A 13690-nucleotide genomic window follows, 5' to 3' on the forward strand; every position below is an offset into this window, starting at 1 on the left:
GTCATCAGCCCCTACATAAACCGATCTCACCCAACATACGTCACATCAAGCCCTACATATGGCCGATTTTAGAACTAAATGGGCCCTACTTGATGTAGGGTACCCGAACCAGCCCTACACCCTACAAAAACATGGCGGCCAAATATCGTCTGCTGATCACTTCAATTAAAGAATCTACGTTACAATGGATATGAAGGGAGACAAGCTCACACAAACCATTTTAAAATGTACAGTAACACTGTGGAAAGGTAATAATACTACCATATTATAGCCACCAAGTTAAATAAATAATAAATTTGAATGAACTAATAAGAACAATATATGTAGCGGTATACATGCGCCATGTTTCTACGAATATATAATAATATTTTTCACGTTAGGCACTTGGTATACTTTTGGGAAACCAATATTTTGTTTAAGTATAACCTTAGAAAACGTATTTTCATGCCACTATTTGCCTCATAATAAACTTAACTACAGAAGGTGAAAGCGAATGACGAACCTTGATGATGCAACGTAAGTTTCCACGTCACTGGTCATATTTGCTCCGTAATTATTATTACCTTGTACAGACTGCTTTTGAAGTGATTTAAAGACAACAAGGTTCCACTTTTGGTTCAATATGAGAGTATTTGTAGCGATAATTTAGGTACCGACATGACCTGGCGAACGGCACTGATTGTTTATTTACCTTGAGCCGTTTCCCTAACAATACGCTGAAAATTATCCGATGTCTTTTCTTAGCTTCATAGTTAGTTCCCATTACGCCACTAGAGAGGGAAATTGGTGCTGAGCCATCATCTACGTCATCTCAGAGAACTTGACGACGGAATCACCCCCCACCACTTATGTAGGGTCGACTGAGAAACACATGTACGGGGCTTTTGTTGTGTAGGGACGGATTTGTAAGGTCAACTAAGAATATGGCCCTAACTCTAAGTGATGAAATAACTGTAATAAAAGCCCTGGTGTCAGGCCATTAAATTTTTTCCTAAGTTTTCTGCAACAGCAATACTATGACTAAAAAAATCCTATCTCATTTCATTCGACATATTGACCACCAGACCATTCATAATAACCCCCAATGAAACTTCCCATCACACCATGCTAGTCCCACTGGCCGGCCACCAAGTACATAACTAAATCCCAGTGTATTTCTGACGTAACAGGACCTATTGTGAACACATAGATTGTGAACAAAGTGGTTTTCATGACTGCAGCACTTCAAAACTGAAATAAATTTCAGAGTCATTTTAGATCCATTTGCAACGATATTGCCACCTTTATGAACCAAATGATAAAAAACACTGATGGCGTTAAGAATCTCGTCAAATGGGCTCCCTACTTGGCCATCATAAGTCGGCTGCTTGTGAGCCATTTCCCAATTCTCATTTTTGGCTGAGAAATGGGTGAAGAATGCACTCTGGTGGAGTAATTGAAAACCTGCATCCAAGTACAGCTAAGCTCAACGACAAATCATCAAGTACAGTCATACTCACCCGGCTACCCATGAAATCGTACCTCACTTTTCGAAGCTCCTCAGAACGCTCTAACAAGTTAAATATTTGATCAAAGCAAAATTTTAAGAGAATGCCTAAGCACCTTACCAGGTAGCCTGAATCAGTTCATACTAGGCCGTTGACGTGGACTCACGACGAGTGAATAGTCAAGCACAACCACAATAGGTTAACTCAAGGCTCGAGAGTATACATTCAATTCTACAGCCAGCTGAGTGAAAGTTGGCAAATTTGGGAGGTGCTTTGCAGGGCTCTAATGACATCATGGGGAATGTGCACAAAAACCCCACAGCAGTCAATGTGTTAAATCAAATCACGCACGCAAGGATAAAACACTGCATCAATCTATGCAAAGCAGAAAAAATAAAACATTTCATTTACCCAATCACAGGAATATCTTTACCGGGGAGGTCCTCCTATCTGCAATTACTCTTAATACAGAAGAGAACTTCTCATCCTAGAATAAAATATCCCTCTCCATTGGTAGGGTATGAATTGGAGAGACCCTATTCTGCAAGAAATTAAAAAAAGACAATTACTTCCTCCATGAAAAATTGGTCAATGGTCAACATTAACAGTGGAGATGCACAATTTTGATTCATTGTATCTTTGTAAATAATAGATCGATTCCAACTTTTAAAATTTTGGATATGAGGTTATCTATTCCCGCATTTGATTAATATCATCAGCAAGTATTCAGCATATAAGAATCACTTATTCAGCTTAAAAGGGGTGATTGTTTTAACTTAAAGAACAATAGATCCACATTAAGCATAATTTTTCAAATACTTCTCAATGTATCTCTATAATATGCACGACTTATGTAAGATATGAAAACAATTTATTGTGAATGCCTGTATTTAATAGAACTATGTAAAAATGATATCAATAGCCAAAAGTTTTGCTGCTATTATCATCATTACAAGAAAATATGTGAATGTAAAGTATTGTAGACAGCATACATGTTTACCACTACACATTCATATGTGTACCCAAATATGTATTTTAAAACTTTATCTGAGTCTATAAAAAGTCCCAAAGATTTTTTCCCAGGTGGAAAATTTGCCAATTTCATAAAAGTTTATCAAATAAAATATTCCTAAGAGACAGAAGGATTTTTGATAGCCTGATATCTAGCAAAAGCCATTAAAAATATTATCTTTAAATCCGACACATTCTAAAAACTAATATATACTGTGTTCAAATTCTTTTGTTTCTTTGCAGGGAAATTGGGTTATTAAAGTTCAGCGAAGTAAAAACCAAACTCTCGAGACACAAACATTTGAGGTAAAAGAATATGTGCTACCCAAGTTTGAAGTTACAATCAACCCACCAAGCTATGTATTAGCAGATACTGAGAGCATTACATGGCAGATATGTGCTAAGTAAATACATAATAAACATTTCTAGCAACTGGAAGAGTCAATACTTTCATATTTTATACTTTTGTATTAAATCCTAATCATTAATTTATAGGTACAGTTATGGCAAACCAGTCAAAGGAAAGTTGGAAGTTCTTGCTGAACCAATTGTCCCATATTGGAGACACCATGGGCAAGAATTAAGAAAAGTTAACAAGAAATATGAGGTAAAAGAATTATTTTTTAAGCTATAAGAATTCAATAAAGCTGCACTACAATCAAAGCTAGTGATTGAGATGATCACAATATGGACCTAAATTTTTGTTCACACAAAATTGCCTCAGAAAGAATCGAAATATTCATTATGTTAACATCATTCTTCTACTTGATAAACCTAAAATTATTGTTTAACCATCAGTTTAAAGCAGACTTGTGGCCAGAAAGAAAGTTAAAGGGTTGTCTTGTGGGTATACACTTAAGACTATCCTCCAAACACTTTGGAGGATTTGAAACCCCTGACCCTCACCACTGACCACATATATACGTTGTTTTTAAAAAAGAGTGGAAATAATAGTTTTGCAAAATTCCATTTGAGAAATTATAGATTAATATGCAATATAATGCAAACACAGGTCTTCAACCTCTATGAAACAGAACACAGATACATAAGAAAAATAGTAAGTGAGAATGAAAATGGGTGTTAAGAGGCTTCATCCTATGCATTAGGATAGAATGAGTGCTTCATATGGAGAGGAATTTTCCAGGATTTCTGAGCACTCATTATGCTAAGCTTCCACTGAATTTAAGCGGAAGTTAAGCATATTTCATCACCTCCCTTGTTTTTCAGCTCAATGAACAAGATGGCTGTGCCAATTTTTCGGTAGCTGGGAAAGAAATTGGACTTGGATCTTATGAAATTGCTCCAGATGAGATTTCGGTCAATGCGTCTGTCACTGAACTTGGCACGGAAGTTACTCAGTCTTCAGAGAATAAAATTTCAGTGAATAGTAGGGCTCTTAAAATGAAGTTCCTTCCTTATTGCTCCAAATATTTTAAACCAGGTCTGCCATACAAGGGAAAGGTGAGTACCCGATGTTTTTTTTCTCATCATACATTCATAGTTTAATTTACCTCTTGGACTCGGAAGTTACATGATGTTTTACTTAATGTAGAATATTTTGAAGTATTAACATGGTAACCTTAGATTAGTTTTAATTTTTGCAAGCATGTACAAGGTTTTTAAAATGATAAATTTAGTGCAACATAATTGAGTACTTATCTTCTGATTCATCTGCTGAGGTAATCTATTTAAATTTCCATGTACCATTGTGCTCCTATTAAATATTTATTGCTTATTGTTACCTACATTGATATGCATAGATGATGCTAATATAATGCCTTAATCCGTGGCGGTCATAACCGCTTGCTAATTTTGGACTAGCTGATGCAAATTGACATCAGATTGATCTTGGCAAAAGTCTAATGCAAGGTGATTAATCAGCTGAGAGCATTGGAATTCAGTACAATGCACATAATATGCAGCAGAAGCCATTAGATAACAGAATACAGATTTGATAATGTCAATTAATGCAAAAATAAAGTCAAGCTTATATCAGAATAAAATATTTTGGTTTTCAAACTTGAGTTAATTTGAAAAATTCCTTAACCCTTTCAGTGCTGTGGGCAGATATATATTGGTTCTTAAGTAGTCAATTATTTAATTAAATAAAAAAATATATATAAAATATTATAAAAATAAAATAAATAGCTATTTTATGGTAAAATATATATGTATCATACTAGCTGACCCGGCAAATGTTGTTTTGTGAGTGTGGGGATGTGGTATATGATTCAAAGAGGAATGGAGTGCTGTGAGCGATGACGACAGGTAAAAATAGCAAAACACCAAACATTCATTTTTTGAATGTGTTGTACTTTTATTATCTTAATCAATAAATTTCAAATTACATCTCTTTAACAAATTATGACAGTTAAAACAATAAAAATTATCGGTGTCTTAGTGCAATGGAGATTACGATATTTTCAGTGAGTCCATCTTTAGCCAACACAAACAAACTGGAAGGTTTACCCATGCGAGAGCATGCCATGTTTAATTGTCAGTGTGAAAAACATGGTGTACCCAAATCTAAGCCGCAGACAGACATCGTTTGGCCTTGAGACTTATTGACTGTCATTGCAAATACCAGTAGTCTAATTGGAAAATGGACCCGTTTTAATTCTTTTGGAACATCTGTCGGAATAATTGGGATTCATGGTAGTAATAAATGTTCTCTTTAGAACTTTCTATTCAAAATGTTCGACGACGTTTTTCATCAATTTTCAATAACTAATCGTGAGCCATTGCACAGGCATGGTGGGCTCAAATTACGAAGTATATTTAACTGAAGATCCAACCTTGTTGTAAATGGTGCAATGGTATACCTGGCAAATGCAATAAATTAAAAAAACTCAAGTGGATAATTTAAAGCTTCGCTGGCATCGCAAAGCTTATGGATAGAAGAGATTTCAAACTACATCAACAATACCGACCGTCATCAAGGGTACAATAATAAGCCAACAATGCTAAAATTTCAGCTTTTTTTATGTTTTTTTTTTAAATTCACAGTAAATCACATGGAAAACGAAAGTCAATTGCAAGAATAAGAATGTGCCTTTATTTTTCTTTCCAGTGGTATACGTCTCAAATTAATGTGACCATTATCACTAATTTAAATATGCAAAAGAAAAAAGGTCTGCAGTCATTGAAAACGAAGTTTACAAGTATTTCTTATGGAAATGACTCAGGGCCCATACCAGGGCCTCATGGGCCCTGGAGAAGAATGAAAAATAGCTTACAACATACTCTCAGTCCTAATGAACCTACTAACCAAATTTCATAGGAATTGCTCCAGCCGTTTTGGAGGAGTTTGTCTACAAAACACCGTGACACGAGAATTTTATACATTACATATTTTACTATAAAATAGCTTTGGAATGGTTTTTTCCTAGTTATTGCATTTTATTAAAATGCCCTCTGCATTTCTTGCCAGTACCCCAGGAAGAAGGACAGCACTACTAAAAGAGGGTTAAAGTGACTACCATAAGCCCTGATTGATGGTACTATCACTTTCAAAAGTTGGTCTACTTCAAAAATCCCTCCGTCACGTATGCATTTACAAATGTGCTGTCTCTCTCTCAGCTGCACACACAAATATTTTCTTTAAACTGTGGGACAAACAATCAGAAAGAATTAAAAGTATACAAAGGCAGGGAAATAAAGTAAAATTCAGCAAGTTATGTGTTGTCCAACCCATATTATTTAGCTGAAAAGGTACATTCGAGGAAGTAATCCTGGAATAATTTCTTATCACACAGAATTCATAGAAGTAACTCTTTAATTATCCATAAGGAATTTTTTTTTCTTTTGACTATATTATATTTATTTATATTTTATTTTTGAGTCCATGCTTGGTTCATGAATTTGTGAAATTTGGTTCACATGACCCACTATCGGTTGTAAACATTTTTTTTAGTTATGTAGTATCTTGCTTTTCTACAAAATCCAATGTTTTCTCATTAAAATGTTTATCATTCAGGTGAAGGTCATGAAGCCTGATAACACACCTGCAGAAGGTGAAGAAATTCAGCTCTGTCTCAAAGTGACTCAAAATTTTGATTGGTCTAGAACATTGGTCGAGTGTAAGAACTTCTCCTCAGATTCTTCTGGATTCATAGAATTTGTCATACCACCTCAAGATATCAACATAACTCTACTTTCAATATCAGTAAGTAACAATTTAATCAACTTCTTTCACAAGATAACCTAAACACCACTGTGTACTAGATACACCATTTTGATAAAATTCATTTATAAAAGACTGATGAATTTAAAAAGAAAAAACTTTAAACTCCATAAATAATTAGCCGGTTGTATAAAAATATTTGAATTTACTTGTTAGAACAATGAAAATACAGTATCCTGAAAAAATGAAATTCATAATCATAGAATTTTTATCCCAATGATGTATTCTTCCTTCACAGGTAACAGCTCTTTTTTTCTTTTATACCCATGAATTCATCATCATTTTTGAGATTTTAGTCATTTCCAGTATATAAATCTAATGATCTAATTATACCCTTTAAATTTTTTCTGGATAATCTGGGATAATGTCGCATTAAGTGAGCTATATTAACAATTTTGACCATAATTTATTTAAAATGCGAACTCCTATCAGCAATTTCATTATTACACCTTATGATGTCTAATTGAACTGTTGTAAACTCACCATAATTTTAGTGACATTTCATGTCAATGAAGTACTTTTCACCTCCCTTGTAATTTTACCGTAACATCCTTACCACTGTAAGTCATTGCTACTGGTCTGAAACTCCAATCCGAGGAAACATACTTGATTTTCCCTTCATATTTTTATTATATATGTATCTCTTCTTAATGAACAGTTTTGAAGGAGCAGAATGCAGAAATGAGAATGCATCAACTTATTCTACTCCTTAGCAAAAAAATTATAGTCATTATGAAAGATATTATGAATTATATATATTATATGAATTATACAGGGTGTTTATAAATGAATATCGCAGTTTTAAAGCTTTATAATATTTATTACATTACACTTACAGTTATAAATTATATGTCAAATGAAAGAGCAACTCAAACAGTTTTGTTTTTAGCAACAATGCACATGTGTGTTAAGTGTTTACACCGCAATCCACTAGAAAGTGGTAGTAGACAAAAATGGCGACTAGTGAACAGAAAGCATTACGTGTGTTACAGTTTGCAAAGACTGAATCTGTAGTTACTGTGCAACGTACGTTCCGCATTAAATTCGGTTTCGATCTTCCAAGTGACAATAACATCCGTAGATGGTATCATCAGTTTGAAGAAACAGGCTGCCTTTGCAAAGGGAAGAGCACTGGACAACCAAGAGTTAACAAGGAGACGAGTGAGAGAGTCGTTCATTCATAGCCCAAAGAAATCAGTTCGGAAGGCTAGTTGTGAATTAGAAATTTCTGTGCCGACTGCTTGGAAAGTTTTAAGGAAACGCTTACAACTACGTCCTTACCGTTTACAGTTATCACAGGCTCTAAAGCTTACAGACCACGGATTACCTGCCCACTTCACAATGGAAATGTTGTTTCATGACGATGATGATTTTCTAGATCATGTTGCCTGCAGTGATGAATCGACTTTTCTCCTCAGTGGACATGTAAACACTCTTAGTGTGCGGATCTGGGGTTACTGCGCGACACACGTTGCACAGTAACTACAGATTCAGTCTTTGCAAACTGTAAAACACAAAAAGCTTTATGTTCACTAGCCGCCATCTTTGCTACTACCGCTTTCCAGCGGATCGCGGTGGAAACATTTCACACACATGTGCATTGTTGCTAAAAAAATAAAACTGTTTGAGTTGCTCTTTCATTTGACATGTAATTTATAACTGTAAGTGTAATCCAATAAATATTATAAAGCTTTAAAACCCCGATATTCATTTAGAAACACCCTGTATAATAATGGGGCTAAATCTGATTTGGAATTATCTCCACATCAACGCTCGGTGGAGGAAATAAAAAAGGCAGACTAAAAATGAATTTGTTGTCAAAATCTTAGGGGAACGAAGAAAAAAGCAGGCCTAACATTTTCGTTTAAATGAAGAAGTGGAATGGGAAAAAGATTGTATGCACCTTTTTGAAACTGATCTTGGGGCATTATGAGTAGATGGAACACACATGTGCATTTGGTAGTGTGAATTCTTTATTGCAGAATGACCAACTGTAGCATAAGATTTAATTTAAAAGAAGTAAAATTGTCATAAAAGCAGATAAAAGTCCCCCTCATCTATTAAGGTATCCAGTTCTTTTGCCCGCCATCAGTTAATTACAGTTTTGTCTGCAAGTTTTAATTCAGATAAAAATACGCTGCTGAAAATTTGTCCCATGCACAGGGATTCATGTAGCAGTTCCAAAGCTGTGAGTTATGGGAAAATTCTTTTCATTGCAAATAATTATTTTTAACTTTTTCTTTTACAGGCTACTGCTATTAAGTATGAGACCACATACTATTCCCCTGATATGAGGTGGCGTACATTCATGCATCAGCCCTCTGATTCATTTGATGCTGAACCTTGGTATTCACCATCTGGAAGCTTCATTGAAATTGCAGACTGGAATGCTAAAAAACTAGAGTGTAATACTCGCCACATTGTGAACATTTATTTCACTGTAGAAGCCAACAACAGCAATATCAACTTTCATTATTTGGCAAGTCAATGATCTCTTAATTTAATTACATCATAAACTATTTACATGAATATGGAAGTATTCATTCAATAATCTTGTTCCGGAAAAACAGTTTATCAAACAGTTTTTGGAAATCTATCCATTTCATTTTTCTTCACGTCAAAGAACTTTATAACTCTATGGAAATTTTACCACTATGGTGAAGTAAAAATTATGAACTGCAGTGCAACATACAGAACTTTAATTTTGGAAACACTAATTCTGTGGTTCATCTCAAAGAATTCTTTTAAATTTTTTTCGATGATATAAGCAATTCCAGAAATTAGGTTATAGATAAATATATAGAATCTGTAAAATGTATTTTGGGAAATTGATTAGTTTTGCATTGAAAAGTCTTGTTTTTGGATTGGATTAGCATGAGTTTTAATCAATACTAAGATGGGAAAAACAAAGAGAGAATTTAAATCAGAATCATTGAAGAAATATAATTATGCATTAAAATAATAGAAATGTAATAAATTAACTAAATGATTTAATTTTAGTCATTGCAAAAATGTTTGCTGTTAATGAAAATTCAGAAAACTGACCAATAAATAAAATGTGAAACCTTTGTGAGAAATGGTGACACCAGTTTCCCTTCAAAATTAGCTAAAAAGGTAATCAGTGTCAAGTCAGGAAATTGAGTATTCTGCCCAGAGATATCACTATGGAAATACGCGAGTTTCACCAAGAATAATTATTAACGTTGAAGAAGGCAAAAATGAAATGCCTCAATTTTGCTGATGGGTAATGATTCCCACTCAAAATCAGAGAGCTTTGGTAAGAAGTTTTTTGTAAGACTGCCTTACAACTCCTCAGCTTAATGTCATAAATTAACCAAGGACAAACATGGTCTGACTATTCAAGCTCTTCAACGCATACTTCTTAAGTAATGATATAATTTACCTGTTTTCTAAACAAATATTAATATGAATCTTGGAAATGATAAAAGAGTAAGATTCATCAAGTTATATTGTCTGTAGAACTTATTTTGGTGTACATTTTTCTTTTTTGAAAATCGTCTAATTTTTTCCTTACTACGTACAGGTCAAATCCAGAGGAGATATTGTTCACTATGGACATAAACTTCACCAATTTACTAAGAGAAATCAGCCAGAATTAGATGAATTCCCAAATTTATTAGGAGTTGGCAATAGTTCATCAAATACTTTTAAATCCATGGATAAATTTAATCTGAAACTGTACTTAACACCAAAGATGTCTCCGACTAGTTATTTATTGGTATACTACGTGAGAGATGATGGGGAGACCGTGGCAACTAGTCACACATTGAAAATAAAGAAATGTTTTGCAAATGAGGTATGCTTTTTTGGTGAATTTTTAACTTTTAGATCCATGCTTTAATAGTTTTGAAGGGTATTTTAATGAAACATATCTGTTTCAGGTCCAAGCAGAATGGTCAGATTCCAGTCTTTACCCTGGATCAGAGGCTTCATTCAAAATAAAAGCTTCTCCGGAATCATTGTGTGCTATAACTGCAGTGGACAAAAGTATAACCTTTTTAGGAAAACAAAACAACATTAACAGGGAATCTGTCTTTAGTCGTTTGGAGCAGTATGAAATCGATGATAACAGCCCTCCAAGGCAAACTGATGACATGGAGTATTGTAAGAAAAGTATGTAATTATTACCATAATATTTACTTTTTTCTCTTTAAATTCATTTCAAAGCATTTTTACCACACACTCATAATGAAGGGCTGTGTATTTCTGGAATTGTAAGGTTAGAAGAAAAGATGTTCAGGAAGTGCAACAAATTAAGTGGAAAAACGATAAAGCTACATTTGAGGAATAAAAACAAAGATTGTAGAAATTATTTATACCAATAAAACAGAAAATAGTTTAAAATTTCACAAGGGAACATCTTTTTGCGTATGTAACTCTGTTCTGACAACTGAAAAATTTTGATGGCTGGAAAGAGTTTATTTATAGGGTAATTTTTATGAAAAAAAATCTACTGAGGACTTTTATTTTCTGTTAATGCACGATCAGAGGCAGAAGAAGAAGTTACCACTAAGACAGATGAAGATCCACCTGAGGCTTTACCTACAGCTATACCAGCAGCTATACCTGAGAGCTCAGTTATGGTAGAAGAAAAGCCTAAGCCAGTAGCCTCAGAACGAGAAGAATTGGATAGCACCGTTCAAGAAGAAATGGAGTTACGAAAGCGAAGGAAAAGAAGAATCTTCTTCAGGCCACCAGCTTCATCCAAATATGTTGATGCCCTAAAGGCCTTTGATGTAAGTGTGAAATACATTTTAAATCAGTATGACCCAAAAACTCTTTTTCATAGCTACATTGAATGATAATAATTTAGTTATCTAACAATGTAGAAAAATCTAATGCATGAAAATAAAATAACCCATGAAAAATTATTGTTTTTGTCACCTTAAATTTTATTAAAGATATTGTGAAAAATAATCAGGCTGTAATGCATGCAATATGCTGATTTTTATCTGTTCTAGGACTTTGGTGTTATTGTCATGACTGATCTCACAATGGAGACAAGGCCTTGTAGTGTTTGGGAAGGTAAAATTTATTGAATATTAAAAATTCTTCCCTGTTTTAAAAATAACAGTTGTTTATGTCACTTGGCAATACTTCTTTTTTAATACATTAACACTGTAAATAGCTGTTTACAGAGGGTTTTTAAAATATTTAACTGCTGATCCTGATTTTCACCAATAGTTCATTAAATTAAGTTCTTTTTAAATGATTTTTGGAGACACTCGACCTCACAAAACATTATTCCAAGGAAGGTAACTAAAAGTAGGGTACACATTATTTGCATGGCTTCAAGCTTCTCAGGAATGCTGAGCAAGAATGATTGGCTGTTAGCAGTAAACTAAAATTCTAATGGCAGTTTTTAGGCAAAATGAATACAAAAATAATACATAAATCAATTCCTACATATTGATAGACTTCATAACTTTAAATATCCCTAATTCTCAAGATGCATGATAATGAGGCTAAATTGCAAGCTTTTTCTGAGAGATCTCCTGTATTCACATGTAGTGTATTTACTCTCAATTATAACATGTAGGCTAGGTAATTGATGCACATCATAATTTTACTAGCTTCCATCAGCTTGATGCATGGTTATCTAACCCTTTTTAATTGAAATAAATGCGATGGTGGTTGGCGTAACATGGTGAAACTCCTTCATGATGCACAAAGGTTAAGAAAAGACTTAGCTGTTTCACAAAATAAAATATATTTGCGACCGGTTTCGATACAGTGTATCATCATCTGGCAATCACAAGTCTTTTCTTAACCTTTGTGCACCTTTTTAATTCCTATAATTAATGATTAATAGGTACATTTGTCTACAAAGGTACATTAATGTGATACTTCATAGATTTGTATCGTGATGCCTAACAGATTAATTCTCATTGACTAGCTTTCCATTCAAATTTCTTGTGCTCTTCTCTTTACATTTAAAGTCTTCAGTCACACATTGATGAGATGGCAAATGGTACTTTTTCTGTTACCTTTAAGGATGAAGTTGAGCTTTATTTACATTAGAGTGGCAATGAAAAAGAGTCCCATTCTTAATAATATAGTAGTATTAAATATATAGTCAGATATCACGACTTGTCCACCAATAATTCAATCTCAGGCTCTTTTCTCATTTTCCTTACAACAGAACTCAAGTCCTCATAAACATTTAAGGTAGCAAATTTCTCTTCTAAAAACTTTAAGGAAGTTTGTATGCATTAAGAATAGTAAGGAGTTTCCGTCCTGCTTCACAAGTTGACAAAAATAATTTTAGAATACGTGGGTGACTAAAAGTTTTGCTTTTATAGATGACATTCTTTAACATGGCTGCAGTGAGAGGGGGGAGATCTAAGTTTTCAAGAGAAAATTCTAGAGAAGATATTCAGTCTCAAGCATACCCCTAAGCTTTGTTCTTTGATACTAAAAACCAAAATTAGGATGTGCTGAATGAGAAAAATTCCTGTCACATATTATTAAATTTGCACTTTTTTCGAGCAGCTTGAATAAACTGTGGTGCCATTTGCCATGTAACACACGCAATTAGACTTCAGTTACAACATTACTTGGCTTACACTTTAAAAAGTAACTAAGTCAAGGGATTTATGTCCATTTTATATTTATTAAATTCTAGTTTTAATCTACATTTTTTCATACCTAGACAAGCATTACCCAGAGACGATATTGAAAGTCTCTGATTTTTCAAGGCCATTGCCTCAGGGAAACATATGTTATGGTGAAAAAACAAATCTTCCTCACTCGGCCATTATCTCGGGAGTTTAAAATTGAAGCATGCAAAAGTTGCTGCTCACTTTTCATGAGTTAATGATATCATTAGCTCTTTCTGGTTCATTAACTCATTCAGGGAAAACAGCTCATGGTGGGAAAGCTCACGAGAGAGTAAAAAAAAAACTATGTATGGTCGATGTGACGAGAAGTGTAGCTGACTAGTGGTGACGTGCTCAGCAAGAGTCACAATAAGACCTACTCCTTCCAA

The 13690-nt window shown here is 34.0% G+C and overlaps 2 protein-coding genes across 7 annotated transcripts in view; one reads left to right on the forward strand and one right to left on the reverse strand.

Moving 5' to 3' along the window:
* LOC124165439 (alpha-2-macroglobulin-like protein 1) overlaps positions 1–13690 on the forward strand; it is a 78607-nt gene that overhangs the window by 26412 nt on the left and 38505 nt on the right. For 3 of the 5 annotated variants that reach the window (XM_046542854.1, XM_046542858.1, XM_046542856.1), the window contains exons 5-12: positions 2742–2902; positions 2994–3105; positions 3726–3959; positions 6475–6663; positions 8930–9160; positions 10226–10498; positions 10584–10815; positions 11191–11438. In XM_046542854.1, coding sequence (XP_046398810.1) covers positions 2742–2902; positions 2994–3105; positions 3726–3959; positions 6475–6663; positions 8930–9160; positions 10226–10498; positions 10584–10815; positions 11191–11438 — 1680 coding nt within the window. Of the gene's footprint in view, positions 1–2741; positions 2903–2993; positions 3106–3725; positions 3960–6474; positions 6664–8929; positions 9161–10225; positions 10499–10583; positions 10816–11190; positions 11439–11663; positions 11728–13690 lie in introns of all 5 variants that reach the window. The other 2 variants (XM_046542855.1, XM_046542857.1) reach the window with 1 other exon arrangement.
* Positions 1–13690, reverse strand: part of LOC124165441 — an 81619-nt gene that overhangs the window by 25824 nt on the left and 42105 nt on the right. Inside the window, exon 4 of one of the 2 annotated variants that reach the window (XR_006866230.1) lies at positions 2014–2028. The exons of the other annotated variant lie outside the window; for it this stretch is intronic. The gene's annotated coding sequence lies outside the window, so the exon portion shown is untranslated. Of the gene's footprint in view, positions 1–2013; positions 2029–13690 lie in introns of those variants that run through there. 2 annotated transcript variants of the gene reach the window in all.

This window comes from Ischnura elegans, chromosome 9 (genome assembly GCF_921293095.1).
Source record: "Ischnura elegans chromosome 9, ioIscEleg1.1, whole genome shotgun sequence".
In the NCBI taxonomy this organism is placed as follows: Eukaryota; Metazoa; Arthropoda; class Insecta; order Odonata; family Coenagrionidae; genus Ischnura; species Ischnura elegans.